The sequence below is a fragment of the Globicephala melas genome, chromosome 16 (assembly GCF_963455315.2).
Source record: "Globicephala melas chromosome 16, mGloMel1.2, whole genome shotgun sequence".
In the NCBI taxonomy this organism is placed as follows: domain Eukaryota; kingdom Metazoa; phylum Chordata; class Mammalia; order Artiodactyla; family Delphinidae; genus Globicephala; species Globicephala melas.
The window spans coordinates 70183151-70206475 of record NC_083329.1 but is presented as its reverse complement, the minus strand read 5'-3'; the positions used below and the strand labels follow the sequence as shown (position 1 = coordinate 70206475).

The 23325-nt window shown below is 36.8% G+C and overlaps 1 protein-coding gene across 3 annotated transcripts in view; it reads right to left on the bottom strand.

The window, feature by feature from the left end:
- TMEM26 (transmembrane protein 26) overlaps positions 1-23325 on the bottom strand; it is a 46649-nt gene that overhangs the window by 10745 nt on the left and 12579 nt on the right. Inside the window, exons 2-4 of one of the 3 annotated variants that reach the window (XM_060286572.1) lie at positions 17107-17185; positions 12860-13027; positions 10695-10915 (exon numbers count right to left, since the gene is read on the bottom strand). In XM_060286572.1, coding sequence (XP_060142555.1) covers positions 10695-10915; positions 12860-13027; positions 17107-17185 — 468 coding nt within the window. The remainder of the gene's footprint in view (positions 1-10694; positions 10916-12859; positions 13028-17106; positions 17186-23325) is intronic. The other 2 variants (XM_030843934.2, XM_060286573.1) reach the window with 2 other exon arrangements.

Sequence of the window (23325 nt, the reverse complement as noted above, 5' to 3'; positions counted from 1 at the left end):
AAATATACATTCTTTTTTATATTCTTTTCCATTACGGTTTATCCCAGGACATTGAATATAGTTCCCTGTGCTATACAATCGAACCTGTTGTTCATCCATTCTGTGTATAATAGTTTGCATCTACTAATCCCAAATGTGAGGATGACAATAATAATAGCTATTGGATTTTATATTATAATTTTGATTAAATATATTGTTTAAATATGTTAAACATATAAAGCTCCTAGAACAGCTAAGAGCTGTTTCCACCCCGCCCCCCCACCTTGGCAACCGTAAGTCTGTTCTCTATGTCTGTGAGTCTGTTTCTGCTTCATAGATAGGTTCATTTGTGTCATACTTTAGATTCCACATATAAGTGATATCATATGGTATTTGTTTCCCTTTCTGACTTAACTTCACTTAGTATGATAATCTCTAGTTGCATCCATGTCGCTGCAAATGGCATGATTTTGTTCTTTTTTATGGCTGAGTAGTATTCCAGTGTACATTTGTACCACATCTTCTTTATCAATTCATCTGTCTCTGGATATTCAGGTTGTTTCCATGTCTTGGCTATTGTGAATAGTGCTGATATGAACATAGGGGCGCATGTATCTTTTTGATTATAGTTTTGTCCAGATACATGCCCAGGAGAGGGATTGCTGGATCATATGGTAATTCTGTTTTCAGTTTTCTGAGGAACCTCCAGACTGTTTTCCACAGTGGCTACACCACCTTACATTCTCACCAATAGTGTAGGAGGGTTCCCTTTTCTCCACACCCTCTCCAGCATTTGTTACTTGTAGACTTTTTAATGATGGCCATTCTGAGCAGTGTGAGGTGGTACCTCATTGTAGTTTAGATTTGCATTTCTCTAATAATTAGCCATGTTGAGCATCTTTTCATGTGCATATTGGCCATCTGTATGTCTTCTTTGGGGAAATGTTTACTTAGATCTTCTGCCCACTTTTTGATTGGGTTGTTTTGTTGTTGTTGAGTTGTATCGGCTATTTGTATATTTTGGAAATTAAGCCCTTGTCAGTCACATCGTTTGCAAATATTTTCTCCCATTCCATAGGTTGTCTTTTCGTTTTGTTTATGGTTTCCTTTGCTGTGAAAAAGCTTGTAAGTTTGATTGGGTCCCATTTGTTTATTTCTGTTTTTATTTCTATTGCCTTGGGAGACTGACCTAAGAGAACATGGATATGATTTATGTTTTGTCTATGTTCTCTAGGAGTTTTATGGTGTCTTGTCTTATATTTAAGTTTTTAAGCCAGTATGAGTTTATTTTGGTGCATGGTTTGAGGGTGTATTCTCATGCATTGCTAATTTGCTTAACTGTTTCTTTTTGAAAGTGTAAATACTCCTATCAATAAGAGATAATCAGTGGATAGAGTTGCTCTAGCTTTTTAAAAAGCATCCCACAAACCTCTTCAGAGGAGCAAAAAAATTAAGGAGAGAGAGAGAAAAGGAAAGCAAGCAAGCAAATGAGCTATTAAGCTAACCTGGAAGAAATGCTTCATCAAGCAAAAAGAGCTAAACTAAAAGAACACATAGCGTAAACATAGAAAAACTCTCCTTTGTTTGGTCAGATATTCACAGTGAAGTAGCAGTAATGCTACGGGAACATTTTACCAAGTGTGTTTTTTCTTTTCAGTAAATGATCTGTGTTCAAAAAAAGACTGCAGAGAGTGATCTCCAAAGGTGTAAATAACTACTTAACTCTTCCTGGCAATTATGCTGAAATTCAGACTTGTTAAAATGTTGGAGGGTGGCTGTAGCAGAATGCAATGGTCAGCAAATCCTCTCCCCAGCAAACACACATAACACTGGACAAATTGTCAAAAACAACCACTTCAGATCTCTGGAAATAAACCAAAGGCAAATAACAAATTGAGTAACATTTATTCATGAAAACCTGGTAGAACTTCAGTTAAGAACAGTGAGCGTCTAAGGCATTCTTGCCCATGGGATGTTCCCTTAAACCTCCAGCTTTGCTATGTGAAGGAAAAATGGCACCAGACAGTTAAATAGGCAATGAAGACTTTATTGAAGTCTGCAGTAAGGGAGAGAGACTGAATTCACCCCCACTGAAACAAAATCAGAAGAGTTTTTAAACACTGGGGTGAGCTAGTGGAACAGTACTAGAGGTTGTTAGAGAGGGAAGTTAGTCAATGTGATTAGGCCATCTGTGTTTGCTAATTGGCACTGATATAAGTTAGGTTCCTGTCGTCCCAGAGAGACTAGGAGATGGGGGTGTTATCTTTCCTGATGATCACATTTCAAAGGGATGGCTCTCACATCCTCGAGAAAGATATTCCTACTCTGTAAAGCTGGAAAGAGTCTAAGAGAAGACTTGCATCTCAAAGGGACGTAGAAAGAAATTACAGTTGCAAGTTTTCTAAAATCAGTGCTCTGAGGAAAGGGGGAGCAGAGGCTTATATTCAGGAATAAACTTTTTTAAAGTTTAATCAAGCTGAGGGGAATGTTAAGGCTGCCTTGGTCAGTCGGAGTGTTAGTTTTACCAGGGAGAGCTTAGCAATGAAAACCAGAGGCCCCTTGTGACCAGAGTATGCTGACTTGATTTGGAGTGGAGTGTGAAATCCATGGTTAAAGGTGTGGTCAGTAAAAGTAACACATTTAGTTGGAAATGAATGGGGAAGCCCGTGGCTTTCCTACTTAGAGGTTGCAGCCCCAGCTGGGGTGAGGGGCAGACTAACTTAACATTTCATGGAGAGATTCCAAAAATAAGAGAGCCATAGAAAGGCTAGATAATGTCTCCAAGTTTGCCAGACATGTGCAGGGACGATCCAAGAAGGCCCAGTAGAAATTTAAAACTGGTTGTATATGAAAACTTTCTGAACTTGAATGTGCGATCCGGCTCATACACAGATCCATCAGCAGAGGGTGGAACTCAAAAGGGCTCAGAGTGTTTGATCACAAACCCTGCTCAAATCATTGGCTGACCATAGGTGTGACCCTAATAGCCATGCTATTAGAATTAAAAAAACAAACAAAAAACAAGTCCGAGCAGAAACATCAGTGACTGCAATCCACGGGGAGATAGAGTCCTCAGATTAAGTTCAGGCAATTTATTGAGACAACAAAGATGACAAGAAGATTCCTGAGGCATGTGGGGAAGCCTGAGGATAACATATTGCTACAAAACATAATACAAAATGTTCAGTTTTCAGCAAAACAGTATGAGACATACAAAGAATGAGGAATGCATGACCCATGCTCAGGAGAAAACAACAACAATCAATTAATCAATAGAAACTGACTCTAATGGGGTCCAGATATTGGATTTAGCAGATAAAGACATCAAAGCAACTATCTTAAATATTTTCAAAGAATGAAAGAAAACTATGTTCCATAAACTAAAGAAAAATATGATGACAGGGACTCAACAAATAAATAACTGAAATAAGAAATATAAACTAAAAAGAGAATTAAACAGAAATTCTAGATTTGGAAATATGGTAACAGAAATGAAAAATTCACTAGGTGAACTCTACAGTTTGACTCTACATATGGATTTGAGATAGTGGAAGAATCAGTGACCTGGAAAATAAATCAGTGAAAACTCTCCAGTCTGAAGACTAGTAGGTAAAACAGATAGGAGAAAAATGAACAGAGTCTCAGAGACCTATGGAACACAACTAAGCATTTCTATTTGTAATAGCAGTCCCAGAAAGAAGAAAAGACAATGGGTCAGAAAAAGTGAAGAAATGATGGCTGAAAATTCCTCAATTTGAGGAAAAACATTAATTTACAGATCCTAGATCAACAAAGTTGTAGTAAGGTTAAGACAAAGAGACCCACACCTAGACACATCACAGACTCCTGAAAGCCAAAGAGAAAGAGAAAATCTTGAAAACAGCAACAGAAAAACGACTCATTTGTACAGGGTAATGACAAAACAATGGCTAACATCTCATCAGAAATAATGAAGGCCAGAAGAAAGAGGAATGATACGTATAAAATGCTGAAGTAAAAACTATGGAGCAAGAATTCTTCATACAACAAAACTATTTTTCCAAACATGAAGGAAAAATACACACATTTCTCCACAAAGATTAGGAGAATTTGTTGCTAGCACATTTGCCTTAGATGAAACAATAAAGGAAGTCTTTCAGGCTGAAAGAAAACGACACCAGAAAGTAACTCAAATCCACAAGAAGGAATAAAGAGCATCTTCAAATATGTAAGTAAATATGAAAACATATAAATATACAGTCATATCTTTTCTTCTCTTAATTTCTTTAAAAAAACACAAGTCTATAAAACAATAATTATAAAACTGTACTGTCTGGCTTATAACATATAAAGATGTAATGTATATGACGATAATTGCAAAAAAGAGGGGGGAGGGAATTGAGCTATTAACTTGTAATAGAGTGTGAAGATCTAAAATCATATTGTATTCCCTACAGTAACCACTGTAATAAAACAATACACAAATCAATAGAGGAATTAAAATGGTTCATTAAAAATATTTTTAAAGCAGTAAATAATTAACACAAGAGCAAAAAGGAAATGAGACATTGAGAAAAACAAATAGCAAAATGGCAGATATAAATTCAACTAAATCAGGACTTCCCTGGTGGCGCAGTGGTTAAGAATCTGCCTGCCAATGCAGGGGACACGGGTTCAAGCCCTGGTCCGGGAAGATCCCACATGCCGTGGAGCAACTAAGCCTGTGCACCACGACTACTGAGCCTGCGCTCTAGAGCCCACAAGCCACAACCACTGAGCCCGCATGACACAACTACTGAAGCACGTGCACCTGGAGCCCATGCTCCACAACAAGAGAAGCCACTGCAATGAGAAGCCTGTGCACCGCACAAAGAGTAGCCCCTGCTCTCCGCAAGTAGAGGAAGCCTGCACACAGCAACAAAGACCCAATGCAGCCATAAATAAATAAATAGATAGATAGATAAAAAAAATTTCAACCAAATCAATAATTACATTAAATATTAATGGATTAAACACATTGCAAAAGCTTGGAAATTTTTCCCCCAAATTCATGTCTGCGTAGACTTCAGAATGTGATCTTATTTGGAAGTAGGGTCTTTGCAGAAGTAGTCAAGGTAAGAGAAGGTCATAATAGATTAACCTGTGTCCTAATCCAGTGAGTGGTGTCCCTATAAGAAGGAGAAAAACTGGAGACACTGACAGACACACTGGGGAGAATGCCATGTGAAGACAGAGGCAGAGATTGGAGTGATGTGTCTATAAGCTGAGGGACACCAGAACTGCCAGCAACCACCAGAAGCCACAAGAGGGAACAGATTCTCCCTCAGAGCCTCTAACAGAAACCAACCCTGCTGGCACATTGATTTGGACTTTCAGCCTTGAGGACTAAGAGAGTATAAATTTCTGTTGTATTGAGCCACTCAGTTTGTGGTAGTTTGTTATGGCAGCCCTGGGAAATTAATATACACTCCAATTAAAAGACAAAGATTGTCTAACTGAGAGGAAAATGCAAGATCCAACTATATGTGGTATATAAGGAATACAGTTTAGATGTAAAGATACAGAGTTTGAAAAAGATATCCCATGTCAATAGTCGTCATAAAATAGAGTGCCTGGATTCATATGAGACAAAATAGACTTTCAGACAAGAACTACTACTAGAGAAAAAGTAACATTTCATGATGAAAAACAGTTACTACATGAGGAAGAAGTTTAAAAAATTAATGTATGCACATCTAAAAACAGAGCCTCAAAATACATGAAGCAAAAACTGACAATACTGAAAAAAGAAATAGACAATGCAACAATCAGAGTTGAAGATTTCAATGCCTCACTCTCAATAATTGATAGAACAACTAGACAGAAAATCAGTAAGGATATAGAAGACTTGAACAGCCCTATCAGCCAACTTGACATAACTTACATTTACAGAACACTCAACCAGACAACACATTCTTTTCAAGCCCACATGGAACATTCTCCAGGATAGGCCATATGCTAGGCCATAAGTCTCAGTATTTTAAAAGGGTTAAAATAATTTTGTATATTCTCAGACTACAACAGAATTAAAATAGAACACAACAGGGAGAAATTTGGGCAATCCCCACATGGAAATTAAACAGCTTACTTCTAAACAAGTCATAGGTCAAAGGAGAACTCATAGGAGAAACTGGAAAATAATTTGAACTGTATTAAACAAAAAGATATATCAAAGCTTATGAGATGCAGATAAAGCGGTGCTTAGAAGGAAACATAACTTTGAATACCATATTAGAAAAGAAGAAAGGTTTCAAATCAATAGCTTCCATCTTAGGAAACTAGAAAAAAGAAGTGCAAATTAAATCCAAAGCAAGCAGAAGGAAGGAAAAATTAAACATCAGAACACAAACCAATGAAATATAAAACAGAATAATAGAGAAAATCAATGAAACCGAAAATTAATTATTTTAAAAGACTGACTAAATTGAGAAGTCTAAGAAAAAATAGAGGAGACACAAATGACCAACCTCAGAATGAAAAGTTGGGGAGGGGCATAATAAGTGACCCTATAGAAATTGACACAAGTATAAAGGAATAATATTATGGACAACTTTATATAAAAAATAAAATTAGATAAAATGTAAGAATTCCTAGAAAGAAAAATATAATCAAAACTGACCCAAGAGGAAATAGAATAACTGAATAGTCTTATGAGAAATAATGATATTGAATTAGTAATAAACTATCTTCCCATAAAGAAAAACCTAGGCTTTGATAGCTTCCTAAGTGGATTCTATAAAATATTTAAAGAAGAAATAACATCAGTCTTATACAAAGTCTTTCAGAAAATAAAGAAGGAATGCTTCCTGAGGTATTCATTGAAGGATATTACCCTGATACCAAAGCCAGGAAAAATATCATTTGAAAATATTACTAAAAATCGGTATGCTCTATGAGTATAGATGTAAAAATTATTAACAAAACGTTAGCAAACCAAATTCAGCAACATATAGAAAGGCTTATACACCATAACCAAGTGATATTTATCCCAGGAAGTCAAGGTTGATTTAACATCTGAAAATTAGTTAATGTAATACACCATATTAATAGAATAAAAGATAGCCACCACACAATGATCATAAGAAAAACAGAAAAACATTTAACAACATTCAGTGTCCATAGAAAAAGAGAGAGAGAGAAAAGAAAGAACTCTCAGTAACCTAGATGGGGATTTCCTCCAACTGATCAAGGGCATCTATTAAAAATATCTGTGCAAAACCTATAGCTAACATCATCCTTAATAGTGAAAGACAGAATGCTTATCCTTTGAGATTGAAAGGTCCACTCTTATACTTCTGTTGAACATTGTACAAGAAATTCTAGCTGGTGCAATAAGACAAGAAAAAGAAATAAAAGGTGCACAGATTAGAAAGAATCAAAAATATCTTTGCTTTCAAATGACATTATCCCATATGTAGAAATCCCTAAGGAGTCTACAAAACTAGTAAGCAAGTTTAGCGTGGTTTCTGGGTACAAGATTGTCACACAAAAGTCAATTGTATTTCTACATAGTGGTAATAAAAAACATGAAAATGATACTAAGAAATTAAGAAAATGATTCTATCAAAAAGAAAAATATTTAGGAATAAATTTAGGAAAAGTGGTGCAAGACCTATACATTGAAAATTACAAAACTTTGCTGAGAGAAATTAAGGAACATCTGAATAAAAGATGAGATAGTTTATGTTCATGAATTGAAAGACTTAATATTATTAAGATGCCACTTCTTCACAAATTGATGCTTAGATTTAATACAATCCTTATCAAAACTCCAGCAGGATTTTTTTTGTAGAATTTGACAAGCTAATTATAAAACTTACATGGAAATGCAAAGGAGCTAGAAAAATCAGAACAATTTTTGAAAAAAGAATAATGTTAGAGGGCTTACAGTATCCAGTTTCAAAACTTACCATAAAATTCCAGTAATCTCAATAACGTAGTACTGGCATAAGACAGACACACAGAGCAATGAAACACAATAGAAAGTCCAGAAAAACTCCTTACATATGTGGTCAATTGATTTTTGACAAAGATACCAAGGCAATTTAATAGGGAAAGGATAGTCTTTTCAACAAATGGTGCTGAGACAGTTGGTCCTAGCTGGAACAAAAAATACTGCTGGGATAATGCCAAAACACAAAATGAAACAAGACAAAACATGAACTTAGACCCTTACCTCATGATACACAAAAATTAAGTGAAAACATTACACAGGAAAATATTTCTAATTTTTGATGGGGCGAATATTTCTTAGAATCTATTATTTCCAAAGCACTACAGGGAAGAAAAAATGATACATGGGATTTTATCAAAATTCAAAAAAAAATGTTATTCAAATGACAACATTAAAAAATGATATACTGGGAGAAAATATTTACATTATGTATCTAATACCAGACTTGTATCCAGAATATATAAAGAACTCTTACAACTCAATAAAAATTAATCCAATGAAAAATGGGCAAAAATTTGAACAGATACTTCACCAAGGAAGATATATGAATAGCTAATCAGCACAAGGAAAGATGCTACACGTCGTTATTAAATTTATGCTTCATGATTGTCTTTTTGAGGCCAAAGAGGAAAGCTACACTACAGCGAGAAGGATTTAATATTTCCTTTGAAGAGATGGAAATTTGCAGTGTTAATTCTTGCAGTATAGATGGGGCCTGAGATGAAATCAGAACTTGGGAGGTGGGCCTTAGGAGGGAATTAAAAACTCTCAGTTCTCTCTGGGCCTTGATTTTGGAGTCTTTGGGTCATGATGGAGACATGCATGAGTCTAGTGGAGACCACAGAAGGTCACTGACACAATGCAGTTATATTAAAAATAAAATGATTTCATCTGAGATCATGAAACCTGAAAAGAAACTTAAAAACAATAATCTGGGCAGAGTTTATTCAGTTCTATTCTCAGGACATGGTATAAGTTTAAAATGAGAAAAAACGATTTATAAAACACTCAGATTAATGTATTGGTGGGTGAAGAAATTGCTGAACTGAAATTACCTGGGTTGGGATAGGACTGTGTGTCCTTTATTTCATCAGTTGCTCACCATTTGCTCCCCAGTCTCCACTAGCACTAGCGCACTACCTGGCCCACACTAGACGATCAGTCAAGAGTTGGTGCATGAATGATCCCTCGTAATTTTCAAGGTATTTCCCCCCCGGGTGACTGACATTGTAATCATTAACTTATTTAATATTCAACATCTGTTGGGAAACACTGACCTATAAAATGCCTCTTGGTGTCACTTGCGGATGGGCCTCATAAACAGGCCATTAAGGTAGCTGAGTTTGGCGTTTCTCACATTTTTATAACCAGCCCCTCAAAACATATTCCTCCTGAACCCCCTCTCCTACCCTATTTCCCATGCATCTCACTAGATATTTGGCATTTATATGTCTACTTCTATTTAGGTAGAATTAATCATCCTTATATTGTCATGTCCGTATCACTGTGCCTGTAGTTATTTATTGTTTTTCTGTGCTCGGTCATGATTTCTTCATGATTTTCTTGTAACCTCATTGTACTGTAAGTATTCTAATGTATCTGAAAATGTGTTATACAATGTGAAGCACTGACCAAATATTTGGTATTAAAGCTACAAAGCTAAAGTCAACATTCTGAGGACAGTGGGTCAACTTAGATTGGATTCTTTTTAAAATTCGACGTCTACTTACGGTATAAGAAAACTTAGTAGAAATGGAACAGGCAATGATCATGTGAAGGTAAGCTATGATTACAGATACACTTTGTACTACAACTGGGGTATTAAGTTTACTCAGTAAGTTAGTGTATTTTGCTCAGCTTTATGTTTCGTTGTTTGAGAAACACAGCATAAAATGTAGAATTAAAAGCCAGCCTCACTGCAATTTATTTTTATAGCAGAGTGCAAAACAACCAAAGCTGAAAGTACATTTAGGCACTGAGACTTAAATCTCTAAAGGTAAGAAAGTAGTTCCATAAGCAGCTGTGATCAGGGATTCTGAGTTTATTTGCTTGTGGCAAAAATAAAAGTACCAACTCGGTAAGTTTTAATTTATAGGCATCTACACCAGATAGCCTTTGGGCACTTCGAACAAAACTGACTAAAAATAAAATTTAGTAAAATAAAACCTAATCTGCCCCATTCTGCATTCACGTCAGGGAGTATAAATTCCCCAACTGGCTAGAGGAGTGATTTCTCCATGTCACCTCTAGGTTCTTCCCTGGAATGGTAGCTTTGCTCTGCTCTAGAAGAGACTCTTATGATTGGCTACATTCCTGGACACTTGAGCATGTGAAAGGGAAGCTAGGGATGGTCATTCCACCCTCAGAAGGTTTTCGGATAACCACGGCTTCACCTAATCTGTGGTCATGCAAACAGTCAGAGCTTCTCTGTTCCTACCCATGGGTAATATTATTTGCCCCTTTTCTGTAGCAGCAACATCCTTGACATATTCATATATAAAGTTTTTATATATATATGGTAATACATATGTATGCATATACATACGTATGTATATATGTGTGTGTGTGTTAGGGGGCTGGTACCTAACATGTACCTGAACAGCAACAAATTCTATGATTCTAGCACTGGATATATGATCTCCTGAAAATCCTTATTCACGCAGAATATAAATAATAGAACAAAAAGACAGGTGTGTGGGCCTGACCTTGAAAAGAAGGTCTTTTCGTTGCAGGGCCTTCTTACCTCACATTTTCTTCTTCCAGGGTCTCACTTGTGAATTCCAGTATGTCAGCAGCTGTCCCCACAAACATAAGGAGAAGTTGAGAGAGTTGATCCCGAGTAATCCCGCCTCCAATGGGTAGAAGCCATCTTCCAATTATTAGCATTAGCAGGAATGTCTGATGGAGTCCCAAAGTCCAGACTTTCTCGCATACTGTAGATAAGTTATTTACAAAAACTTTGGCCTGTTTAAGAGAAATGTCATACAGACAGAAGGATTATGAACTACCACCTTAGAGAGAGAGGCCTTCTTCACCATGGCTGTCAGTCAATAGTTAGCTTTTGTGGAAGGTCATTTTCAGAAAATGATTCTTCACTTAATGAAGAAAGCAAAACTCTTTTCAACTGAACACGCTAAAAAAAAAAAAAAAGCTAATGTGGTCCTTAAAATGGGGTAGCCTTATAACTGAAAGTAATTTAAACCTTTCACTTACTAGGGGCATTGTACTATATGATATTTTAAAAACCAATTTTGCAATGTTTTATAGATAATTTCTCATTTATCATTTCATCAGTCTCTGAAACCGGTATAACACATAGCAACATTTTAAAAATTCCGTATTAAAATTTTAAAATTCCTGTATTTTTCTTTTATAGATTTCATATCGGAATTTACTAATCTGGTAATATTTTTAGCACGGTACAAATCTTTCTTTTGATTTTTATTGCTATAAAACACTATATCAGGGCTTCCCTGGTGGTGCAGTGGTTGAGAATCTGCCTGCTAATGCAGGGGACACGGGTTCGAGCCCTGGTCTGGGGGATCCCACATGCCGCGGAGCAACTAGGCCCGTGAGCCACAACTACTGAGCCTGCGCGTCTGGAGCCTGTGCTCCGCAACAAGAGAGGCCATGACAGTGAGAGGCCCGCGCACCGCGATGAAGAGTGGCCCCCGCTTGCCACAACTAGAGAAAGCCCTCGCACAGAAACGAAGACCCAACCCAGCAAAAATAAATAAAATAAATTAATAAACTCCTACCCCCAACATCTTCTTAAAAAACAAAAACAAAAAAACCCCCACTATATCAAAGGAGAGAACATATAATAGTGTTTATTCCTTACCTAAAAGTAAAGCAAGAGAATAACTATAAGGTTATTTTTACTCTGAACATTTAACATATTATTCAAAAATTCATAAGCTAGCAAATTTTATTCTGCCCCTATTCTTGGACTCTGAGAAAAATTTACATCCCATTCATGTGTTCTGGATGCCCTCTCTTGCCCACTTAACTTCCAAGTAACTTTTAAAGTATATTATTGGCCCTATCAGTTATGATCTCTAAAGACTACAAGGGTGTAGATCTTAAGTGGATTGGATAGTGATTCCAACTGATGTATACAAGTGACTTAACTATATCTGTGCAAAATTTATTTACCCCTCTTGATCACGTGCTGATGTCAAGTGTAAAGGTTAAGGGAGGATAAAAGACAAGGCAGGATGCTAACCTGATTGAAGCCGTGAGGGAAGATCAATAATCTTTCATTTGCACACTTCTTTGAGACTTCTCATACATTTTATTTAATTCTTTGAGGAAGCATACTAGCAGTGTTAATATTTTCAATTGTCAGATGATAAACTGAGAGACAGTGAGATTGATTTGTTCAAAGTGATCTGGGTAAGCTGTGATTGAAGCTTGAAGTAGCTCTGTTAAACCTCACAGAATCTGTAGCCTGTCTTATTGTTGAAAACATGGTTCGGTGGTAGGGGCCTTGGCCTTGAGTCTCTCCAGTATATCATTTTCTGATAGGTCATGGTTAGTTTGCCAAATATCAAGCATGAGAAGAACAAACAAGCGATTCTATTTTGGCTGGAAACCTTCCCTGATTTATTAACATAAACACCTAAAAAATATATAGGGCAGATCCCAGTCTTTCCATTATATCATTCCTTCACAAATGTATGTATCTCTCTTTGTACATAGACTGTCTGATCTAAGTGTTAAAGGTTCCTTAATACTGCAGGTTAAATATATTTATTAATGTCTATAAGATATATATGCCTATTATGCAAGTGAAATATGTTTAATAATATTTTTAAATACAATTATCTTGTGAATTCCTGAGCCAAACAATTGGCAAATTTCCCTAGGAAAGAATGAGCTGAAAGGTATAGAGCATGTTATCCTCACCAAGTGAAAAGGTGATCTGCTAGATCCTTTAATATACAGTGAGAAAGCTCTCACCGTCTCAATGAGATCATCCGCTCTGTTGGTTTGTTCAGTTGACAACAGAGTTTGATTGAAGTCTTCTTTGGTGCTGGTGTTCCTTGACATTCCTTCAGATTGGCTACTGCAATACTAAGAAGTGTTTTAAAAAGCAGTATGTCAAAAAATATCACAGTAGGTAGAGTTTAAGATGGCTTCAATGTGTCTAAGAGGTTATGAGCAAATATGTGACGTTTCACAGTATGCATAAACATTTCTGAAAATCAGAATATAGGCTTGAGATAGAAAACCACTTTTCAGCTAATATGAGAAAAGAGTCAACTATACATGTCTTATTTTTCCACAAGTCTATGAGGATGTAGATGCTCTGAGTTCATTGTGGAGAGCTGTAGAATTTATGGATCGATCACTGTGTTCCCTTCCTTGAACCCTGGATCAATTATAAAACAAACCAACAACCAATGAAAGCGTGTATGATCCTGGTCACAGCATTCATTCTAAGATTTTGTTTCTTGTCCAGAGGCCTCTTTATCTAAAATACCATTTTGCTAATATAGCTAATTCAGTTACTTTCAATCATGCCTGTTAAGCACTGTAGCAACCCCCCCAAAATAATAATAAATTAACATATTCACCCACCAACATATACATCTTGTGTCACTTTAGAAGTCAGTTTAGGTTTATAAAAAATTTAGCAATAGACCTAAAATAAATGGCACTTTTCCCCCTTCTTGTTCTTTCATTTTGCATGCAAATTTCTACAAGTGAACTGCGGATGATTTTTATCCAGCCAGATGCTGGGAATCTGAGGTACAGAAAGAGAAGAAAAAAGTACATAAGAGAGGAAAGGGGTGGCACTTGAAAATGTAACTGTAGCCAATGATTATTTCACAAATGGGTAAAAAATATATATATACATATATATATATATGGTTTTTTTTAAAAAAACATCTGCAGAGCAAACGTACTTTTGAAACACATGCACAAACACACACACACGTGATCACACATTTGGATTTAGAGAGAAATTATTAGTTTTTAAATGCTAACATTGTGAGAAGTGTATTTTTCTTAATTATTCTGGATACTTCATCGATCATTCTATGAGCTACTTGGAAAAGTAGAAAAGAAAGTCTGTCAAGAAGCTATTTTTTTCCTCCCTTCCATCAAAACAACTAGTGTTACAGGTGAAATGACAAGAATAATTAAGAAAAATGGCCATGTGCCGTAACTCTAAGAGCAAAAATGCAGTTGTTTGTACCCTTTTTTTTTTGTACAGCTAAGGCTCCGAGAAAAGATAATAAAGATAACAAATTAAATCTTTGAGCAACAAATCCTCATTGCAGAGGAGTTTGGTGACTCTATCTAAGAACCTCATGTTCAATAGGAAACAAATTTGACCACTTCTCTTACAGGCATGAAAAGCAGATTGTATATTTAAAATGGTGACCCTGATGTTTTTTTACATTCTTATCACTGAAAATCCATAGACATCTTGTTATTTTTAAAACATCGTCATCTATACTGCAGCATAAGATAACTTGATAGCAAATAGTTTTGTAGTTCGTGTTATGGTATAAAGACCTGAGTCCCTCTTTATTCTTAGAACTCTATTTGTTATAAATTGATACGACTTTCCTTTAAGTGGCAGCTGCCTTAGGACTGCAAAGAACAGTGGGTTTGACTCCTAAGACCTAACCTGACTTATATTGTTTTTATGGTAATATTGTTTACATTCAGCATTGTGTAAGTGAGTGATGTGCACGATCTGGGTGCCAACAAGTCACTTTTTCATGGGCTCTGTCTTAAAACTTTTAATAGCTTCAAAAGTACTCCGTTGGGTCAACCAGACTGTGACACCATCAAGACCAGAAAATTTCCTTTGCTTGAATTGTGCCACTTCATAAATAGACTTGACTAAGAGTTAAGGTCATAACTGTTGTCATAAGCATTTTGTTTCCATTCAGGTAGACCCAGCCAGATTCAGAAATGAAGGTACAGAATTGATCATCTAGGAGAAATGTTTTCATGAAATAGGTCAGCATGTTTTTCAAATGCCAAGTCATGGGTTAGAGCATTTAGGGTATAGAGTAAAGGGAAAATGTGAAAGGAAATTAAATTATCCTTTCCCATCATGAAAAATTCAGATGATTTTGATGCAAATTCCTGTAACACACAGAACACATAATTGAGAAAGGCAGTGTGGTTTAATGCACTAGGGCTCAAGACTCAGGTTCTAAGCCCCAGAACTGTGGTTGATTAGCTGTGTGGCCTTGGGAAAATTACTTAACCCTTCTTAGTCTCAGGGTCCTCTTCTATAAAATAGAAATCCATATACCATGTCTAACTTAAGAAGTTGCTGGGTGTATACATGAGAAAATGTATCTGAAAATACTTCGAAATGAAGGGACTATATGAAAAAAGTGATCATTATCATAACCAAAATTTCCTACATGAATGGACTAAGAATTTCTCTACCTCCCTTTATTCTGCCATTTCTTATTTCTTTAAACACAATGCCAATACTTTTTTGTCTCTCTCTCACTTTTTTCTACTTCTGTCTCTGCCCAGCCTGCCCAATTCAATCACTGGGCATTCGTTTTAATTCTCAGTGTCAAAATGAGTCAAATCCATTACTGCTAAAGGTCCAATTTCTTTTGTAGTATGAAAATTAAAGAGGTACTGCCCAGGGCTCAAAAATCTCTTTTTTCTTAAAAAGAGAGCTTTTGGTTGCATGCTATTTGTTGTAATAGGATTGGACCTGTATATCAATTAACTGTGCAAAGCATTTATATTATAAAAGCATTTGGGGAAATGAATTGTTATTGTGGATGATAGCCACGTCATAGAATTAGATGTGAAGGAAAAAAATGATTCAAATCACCAGAGCTTATTTTCATATCCTTGAAAGCAGTAGGTAGTAAGGAAATTGAAACAGTCCCCTAATCCTTATGGTACAGTTTTTAAAAGCTATAAGAACTTGAACCAACCAATCTACTGTGACAAAAATACTTTTGCTACAAACATAGAGAGAGTCTTTGACTTCAGTGTTTTTTAAACAGGAGATTTAGGCAGACAAATGTTTTCTTCATGCCTACATCATTGGTACATGCTTGTGGAATTCAGAAATAGTCTACAGAACTAAATTCCCATCTGTGTGCCTAAAATTTGGAGCAAGCATTTTCCAGATAAGGTTTGAATATCTGAAACATATATAAGAGGCTTAACTTTGCTATAAAATGACCAACTGTAGCAAAGAAATCTGTGAAACAGTCTCACAGATTTTACCAGTAAATGTCCTAAAATAATATTATAACTACTGTAAAACATATGAACCTGTAACCTGCACCCTGAAGATGTGATGTCCAGGCTGCAGTCTGATGGACTTCGCCAACTGGCACCCCCAGTGTTGTACAGGAGCATTTACAACAATCAGTGACCGAATCCAGCCTAGAGCCTGCTACCTAGGGTTGCCCAGGCAAGAAGCAGCTCACTTAAAAATCAGTACCTCCCTCTGTATCTCCCTAATATAGATTAGGGACTCTTATTGGAACCCACTGTTTGTTTTCTAGGTCCGTGTGGTCTTAAAACAGAGAGCCCACCCTTCCTGACGGTGGGTCCCCTGGCTCCTCTCCTTTACCCTTATTTCGGGTCCCTAGGGTGAAATTCCTATTTTACTGAGACAGTTCATAGGACCCTCAAAAGTGAATCTCCTGTAACCTGCAAAGCCTGTATTTTAAGACAGACTACTTCAAATAGCCCCTCCAAGTTTGATTGTATTTGTATAGCTGAGTACAGATGATGGGGTTTCTTTTTTGTTTCTGTTGTCCCTAAAAATGTCATTTTATAGGATGCTAGATGACTGAGCCCTGCCCGTTCTTAGCACAATAACTCGTTGAAGCGGCAAGGGTTAAAACCAGAATTGTATATCCCCATGTAAACTGTAGCATATTGGAGGGGAAGTCTTAAGAACAAGATCTCTAACCCAAATTGTTAATGAATGATGTAGTCTTAAATCTTAAATGAATGCAACATTTTCATGGGGTTTTACAGATCATGGATTCACTTCCTTTTCGCTGAGGCCTCTTACTTATTCAAATCTTGATAACTCCAGTTCCTTAGAAAAGTGCATTTCTGACAGAAATTGGATTATAATATGAATGTAGTTTATTGCTGAGTATTCCACTTCCCTACTTTCCAAAAGGACATACCTGGGTCTCATGGTGCATTTCAAGAAGCCACAATGATGGAACAATGCTAATGAGATATAAAAATATGGCTGGTGAAAACCTGTGAAAGAGGAAAAAAAAAGATAGCTCAGCTTTTACAAAATTTTTTAAAAAGAAAACAAGTGCACATACCCTGACCACACTGAGTCAGATCATTTTATCTCAAGTGTTTATTTCTAAGGGGGAAAAAGCATTATGTGATTCCTGCCATATGGATTATAGAGAAACAAAGTAACTGTAAAAGGCACTAGCAGCTGTCATTCTCACTGAATTTCCAATCCAATTAATAGATGTTAATTTTAATATAGTTTAATGGGGTACTGCCAATTAGTTTCAGGCACAAAACTGTATATTTTGTATTTAATACATTTTACAAAAAGCAAATACAGAAATAGTAAATCTTGGATTTTTGAACATTGTACTTTCAGAAAGATTGGCTACATTTTTCAACATTAACCTGAAATTCTGAGAGCTCAAATAGTAACGTACAAAAAGACAAAAATCAGATGATATGTACTGAAGTAAATCAACTGGCTTCGTGTGTTTCTGCTAAACCTGGTACAAATAAAAATACAGGCACATCTCATTTTATTACGCTTTGCTTTATTGCACTTCACAGATATTGTATTTTTTACAAAGTGAAGGTTGCTGGCTACTCTGCGTGAAGGAAGTCTGTCTATCAGCGCAATTTCTCCAACAGTATTTGCTCATTTTGTGTCTCTGTGTCACATATTTCAAACTTTTTCATTATTATTATATTTGTTATGCTGATGTGTGATCAGTGATCATTGATGTTACTTCCAAGACTCACTGAAGGCTCAGATGATAGTTCGCATTTTTTAACAATGGAGCATTTTTAAATTAAGGGTATGTGCATTGATTTTTAAAACAATGCACACTTAAAAAACTACAGTGTAGTGTAAACATAACTCTTAAATGCACCGGGAAACCAAAAAATTCATGTGACTTGCTTTATTGCAGTGGTCTGGAACTGAACCTGCCGTATCTCCAAGGTATGCCTATACCAACAAACAACAGATGAAGGGTTTGGTATTTTTTTAAAGACCTATCTATATTAATTATTTTCAGACTCAAAATTCAGAGGGCAATTCAAAGAGAGTGCTTTTGTTTGTAGTCAGACACATCAGGTTCAAATGTTAGTGTTGCCACTGACCTCTGTTTGCTTCCTAATCCACAAAATGGGAACAGTCATATACTAGCTTAGGCTGCCTTAACAAAATACCACAGACTGCATGCCTTCAACAACAGAAATTTATTTTCTCACAGTTCTGGAGGTCAGAAGTTCAAGATCCTCACGTGTCCTTTCCTAAGTGCATACACATCACAAGGACAGAAAGAGATTTCTCTCTCTCTCTCTCTCTCTTTTTTTTTTTTTTTTTTTTTTTTTTGTTGCGTCACACGGGCCTCTCACTGCTGTGGCCTCTCTCATTACGGAGCACAGGCTCCGGACGCGCAGGCTCAGCGGCCATGGCTCACGGGCCCAGCCGCTCCGCGGCATGTGGGATCTTCCCGGACCAGGGCACGAACCCGTGTCCCCTGCATTGGCAGGTGGACTCCCAACCACTGCGCCACCAGGGAAGCCCCCTTTTTTTTTTAATTTATCTTTTGGCTGCATTGGGTCTTCGTTGCTGCATGCGGGCTTTCTCTAGTTGCTATGAGCGGGGGCCACTCTTCGTTTCGGTGCACAGGCTTCTCATGGCAGTGGCTTCTCTTGTTGCAGAGCATGGGCTGTAGGAGTGTGGGCTTCAGTAGTTGTGGCATTCGGGCTCAGTAGTTGTGGCTCGTGGGCTCTAGAGCCCAGGCTCAGTAGTTGTGGTGCACCAACTTAGTTCCTCCGAGGCATGTGGGATCTTCCCGGACCAGGGCTCGAACCTGTGTCCCCTGTATTGGCGGGTGGATCCTTAATCACTGCGCCACCAGGGAAGGCCCTCTCTTCTCTTCTTATGAGGCCACTCATCTTATTATTTTAGAACCCTACCCTTATGAACCTCATTTAACCTTACTGACTTCCTAAAAGCTCTGTCTCTAAATACAGTTACATTGGGGGTTAGAGCTTCAACATATGAATTTGGGGAGAACACAGTTCAGTCCGTAGCTGTCACATTTATCTCACAGGAATTTTTATTATACAGTTGACCCTTAAACAACGTGGAGGTTAGGATCACTGACCTTCTGCATAGTTGAAAATCCACATATAACTCTGTAGTCGGTCCTCTGTATCCACAGTTCCACATCCACAGATTCAGACAACATGGGACATGTAGTACTATAGTATGTATTTCTTGAAAATAATATGTATATAAGTGGACTTGCACAGTTCCAACCCATACTGTTCAGGGGTCAACTGTACTTTCTATAAAGCGGCGCCTGGCAGAGTTGGGCATTCAATAACAAGTAGCTACTACTAATATAATTATGGGACATTGTGCAATGAAAACATGTCCTTAAAAATTTGAAAGAAGATGAAAATTACATACTTTCCAAATTTATTTCTTCCAATTTCATTTAATTTAGATTGGAATCTTGCTTTATGAATCATCTTAAAGTCAAAATTGTAAGTCAATATAATTTTATTAAAATACTTTTAGTACACATATGTGATGGTTTAAAGTGACCTGAAAAATAGAAATGTTAATTGCTCAAAAATAGAATTGTTTGAGATGAAATGCTACTAAATTCATACTGTTATAATCCAGTGGGGGAAGAAGTGAGCAAACCTAAATGCAGGAAAATTTTTAGAGTGGACTTTTTAAAGGCTGTTAACCCTTTCATTAATATCTCCTTTCAACTTCTGAGGAGAAGAAGGGAGAAAGGGTAAAAGAGAGTCTTTTAAAAAAATCAGTATTTAATATGTATAGCTGATTTACTTTTGTTATAAAGCAGAAACTAACACACCATTGTAAAGCAATTATACTCCAATAAAGATGTTAAAAAAAATCAGTATTTAAATGGACACTCCCCTACCTTTGAGTTCCTGCAAAAAATAATTTTGAAACAAAGGGGTATGGGTCATGATATTATTAAAATCTGATTTAGACGATGGCTGGGCTGCAGCAAGATATCAAAAGCCCCCATGTTGAACATGCTTTCAAAAAGAAAAGGAACACTTAATTCTTTGACCTTCCATATCAAGGGAAACATCAGGAGAGAATATTTCCTTTGTGAAATTGGGAAAGGAAATGAATTCTGGTTGGAGGGACAGTCGGAGGGAATATGTAAATGTCTGTTTGGATACATCAAATGTTGGCTGGACTGCAGTTTTGTTGACTCTCTTGGAATTAATTTTGGGTTTAACTCCCCTAACAATACTGTTACAATAATAATCTAGGAAGACTCTAGACTGAACATAACATAGCTCTTGAAAGAGGTTAAGAATAAAAAAGAACAATAACCCTTAACATCTTCTATGCATAAGATTTATTTCTGTAACTGGAAAAAAATACTATCCTGGTTCAACATATTTTCTCTAATTAGGAATCTAGTTATATTAGAAAACAAAAAACTTCCAAATCCAGGATTTTCTGTGCTGCTTACTACAGAAAATCTAAATTCTCTCTCTGATATTCAAAGCCTCCATTATCTAATCTTATCTCCCCTTCCCCTTCCTCTTCCTTTACCACATTCTATCAAGCTGAGCAACTCAGTAGTTTCAACCTGCTGTGTATTTAAAATGAAACAAAACAAAATGTTTTAGAAAGTTTCCCTCACTTCAGCCCCTGTTCATCAGACCTATTTGATGTAAGTGAAAAGGGGGTGGGAAGAGGGAATCACATTTAACCCCCCGAGAATTAATCATATTCAGCTCAAGAGTGTATGAGTCCATAGTCTTTCTCCCCCTATTTCCCACCCTCTTAACCCTACACCTAAGAGGATTTGCTGGAATTTCCAAAGGCTTCCAGGTAGAATTACCAACGAAATGCCTAGTTTGCGAAGTGGTCAATAGCAAATGAGAATCAGGAGCTTCCTTCCCTACTTTCTCCCTCCCCCCCCCCCCCAGTAGCAGGCTGTGGTAGTTGTACAACTGAAATTTCTTTTTTTTTTTTAATTATGGAGAAAATAAGTCTCTATAATCTAGAGAAGTATTAAAACATGTATGATAGGTTTTATTTGGGACATGAAGAAGACATTTCAACCATATGTCACATATGTTTTATTGGACCATGGGTCCCTGTTAAGAGCAAGGGGCTCTATTGCCCCTTCAGCTTGGTCCGTCTGAGAAGAGAGGCTCTGACATGGTTTTTGGAGCAAACGTCCCTTCAAATTATAACTGCCTGTTTTGGAAAGCCCTCCTCTTACATCTCTACCCATCGACGTCCTTCCTGTATTTTGCAATATAGGAATTAATGGCAGCAGTTAATCTTAACTTGTATTTTTCTTGTGACCCAACACATTCTCCACTGTTTTCTTGTTATGTGTATATATGACTTCGCTTTCCTAAGTTCCTTGAAGACAGATCCTGAGTCATATATATCTTTATGTCCCTTCCCTCTTCCCTCTCCTTCATTTTTTCCCCTCCTCAGTGGTCTCGGGTGTCTTTTTAAGTCTTTAATTAATGTTTATTAAGCAAATACTTAAATGCTTGAATGCCTGAATTTATAAATAAAGGGAGGATTGAGCAAATGAAGTGAATGGAGGCTGCTGGCATCTACGAGGACATTTTCTTCCCATTTCAGCGGGTCTGGTAACAAGTATGCTCCTCTTGTTGTGTCCCTTGAGGAACTGTGACACTGTGGTAGCATTTTCATGAACTTGAGAGACCCAAACTTGAATCTTGCCTCTTCTATTCATTCATCTTTAGAAAGTCGCTACCTTTCCTGAGACTCAATGTCCTTGTCTATGGAAATGGGTATAATAATATCCACCTCATAGGGTGGTTGTGAGGATTAAATAAGACAGTGTTATGAACTTGATACTGTATATGCTCAATACACGTGAGTTGCTGCCTTACCAGGCTCAGCTCTGCAGATACACTCATGGCCACATATTCAGCACCTACACTTAAAGCAGACCCACAGAATACCTGGTTAGAAGATTGTTTCTTCAAATAACTTAAAATCAATCCCATTTTTAAAATATGGTTCTCAAAACCAAACCTATTTGAGACTCCCTGAATCAAGGGAAGTTGTTTGCAGTGCTGTGGACATCATTATGTCTAACTTCACGTTCACGGTTAAGGCAGTTACTGTCACACAGTCATGGTTGGCGTGGGCTTTTTGCTCATCATGACTTATAAAATGCTGTACCATTAGCACCCTGCCTACCTCTTGGTCTCTGTTGCTTGCATTCTTCCTCACTGAGCTCCTATAATGGTGTTTTCTTTCAGTTCCGGAAAAAAGCTGAGTGAGTTCCTAACTCAGGTCTTCACACATGTATTTCTCCCCCTTGAAATACCTCTCTCCCTCACTTTTCACCGGATTATCTCCTTCTCAAAATTCATGTCAGCTCTATAGGACTCCACAGAAAAGCTTTCCTTGTCCTTCCAGCCTAAATTAGATCTCCTTGTTACACTTGTTCTATATATAACACTCTTCACTTTCACCCCATACAGTTTCAAATTTTATAACTATATATATGTATATATGTGTATGTGTACCTGTGGTCACTAATTGTCTCCCAGCAATTCTGAGTAATATTGGAGTGGCCAAAAAGTTCGTTCGGTTTTAAGTAAAAATAAAGGACGCTTTTCATTCTCATGAAGACCTTTATTGAACAACGTAGTCACTAAATGAACAGACTTTTTGGCCAACCCAATACAAGCACAGAATTGTGTCTTGTCTGCTCAACATTATGCCCTCAGCTCCTTCCACAGTGTTTGGCACATGATGGGCTCCCCCAAATAGTCAGTGATTTCATAAGGTCCTAGTTGATTTATAATTCCAACTTTCTTGACACTCTGTTGCTGGTTTGACTAGAAATCTCTTTTTGAAATATCATCATAAATTGATTCTTATCAGAAGTTTTTCTGAAGGAAACTAATTATTCTGTTCTTGTATAAATTTGGTATTTTTTGCCACTACGAAGGATTTTAATATTTCAAGATGACATTTAGCTGTTACTTATTATTTTGAAGGTTTGTCATATTCTTGATAGTTCATTGTCAGTGATTCATTTTTGGAACCAAGGAGAATGTGAATTCTAAAAATTAAAAACTAAGCCCGATCCCACCTCTTTCTGGGTAAT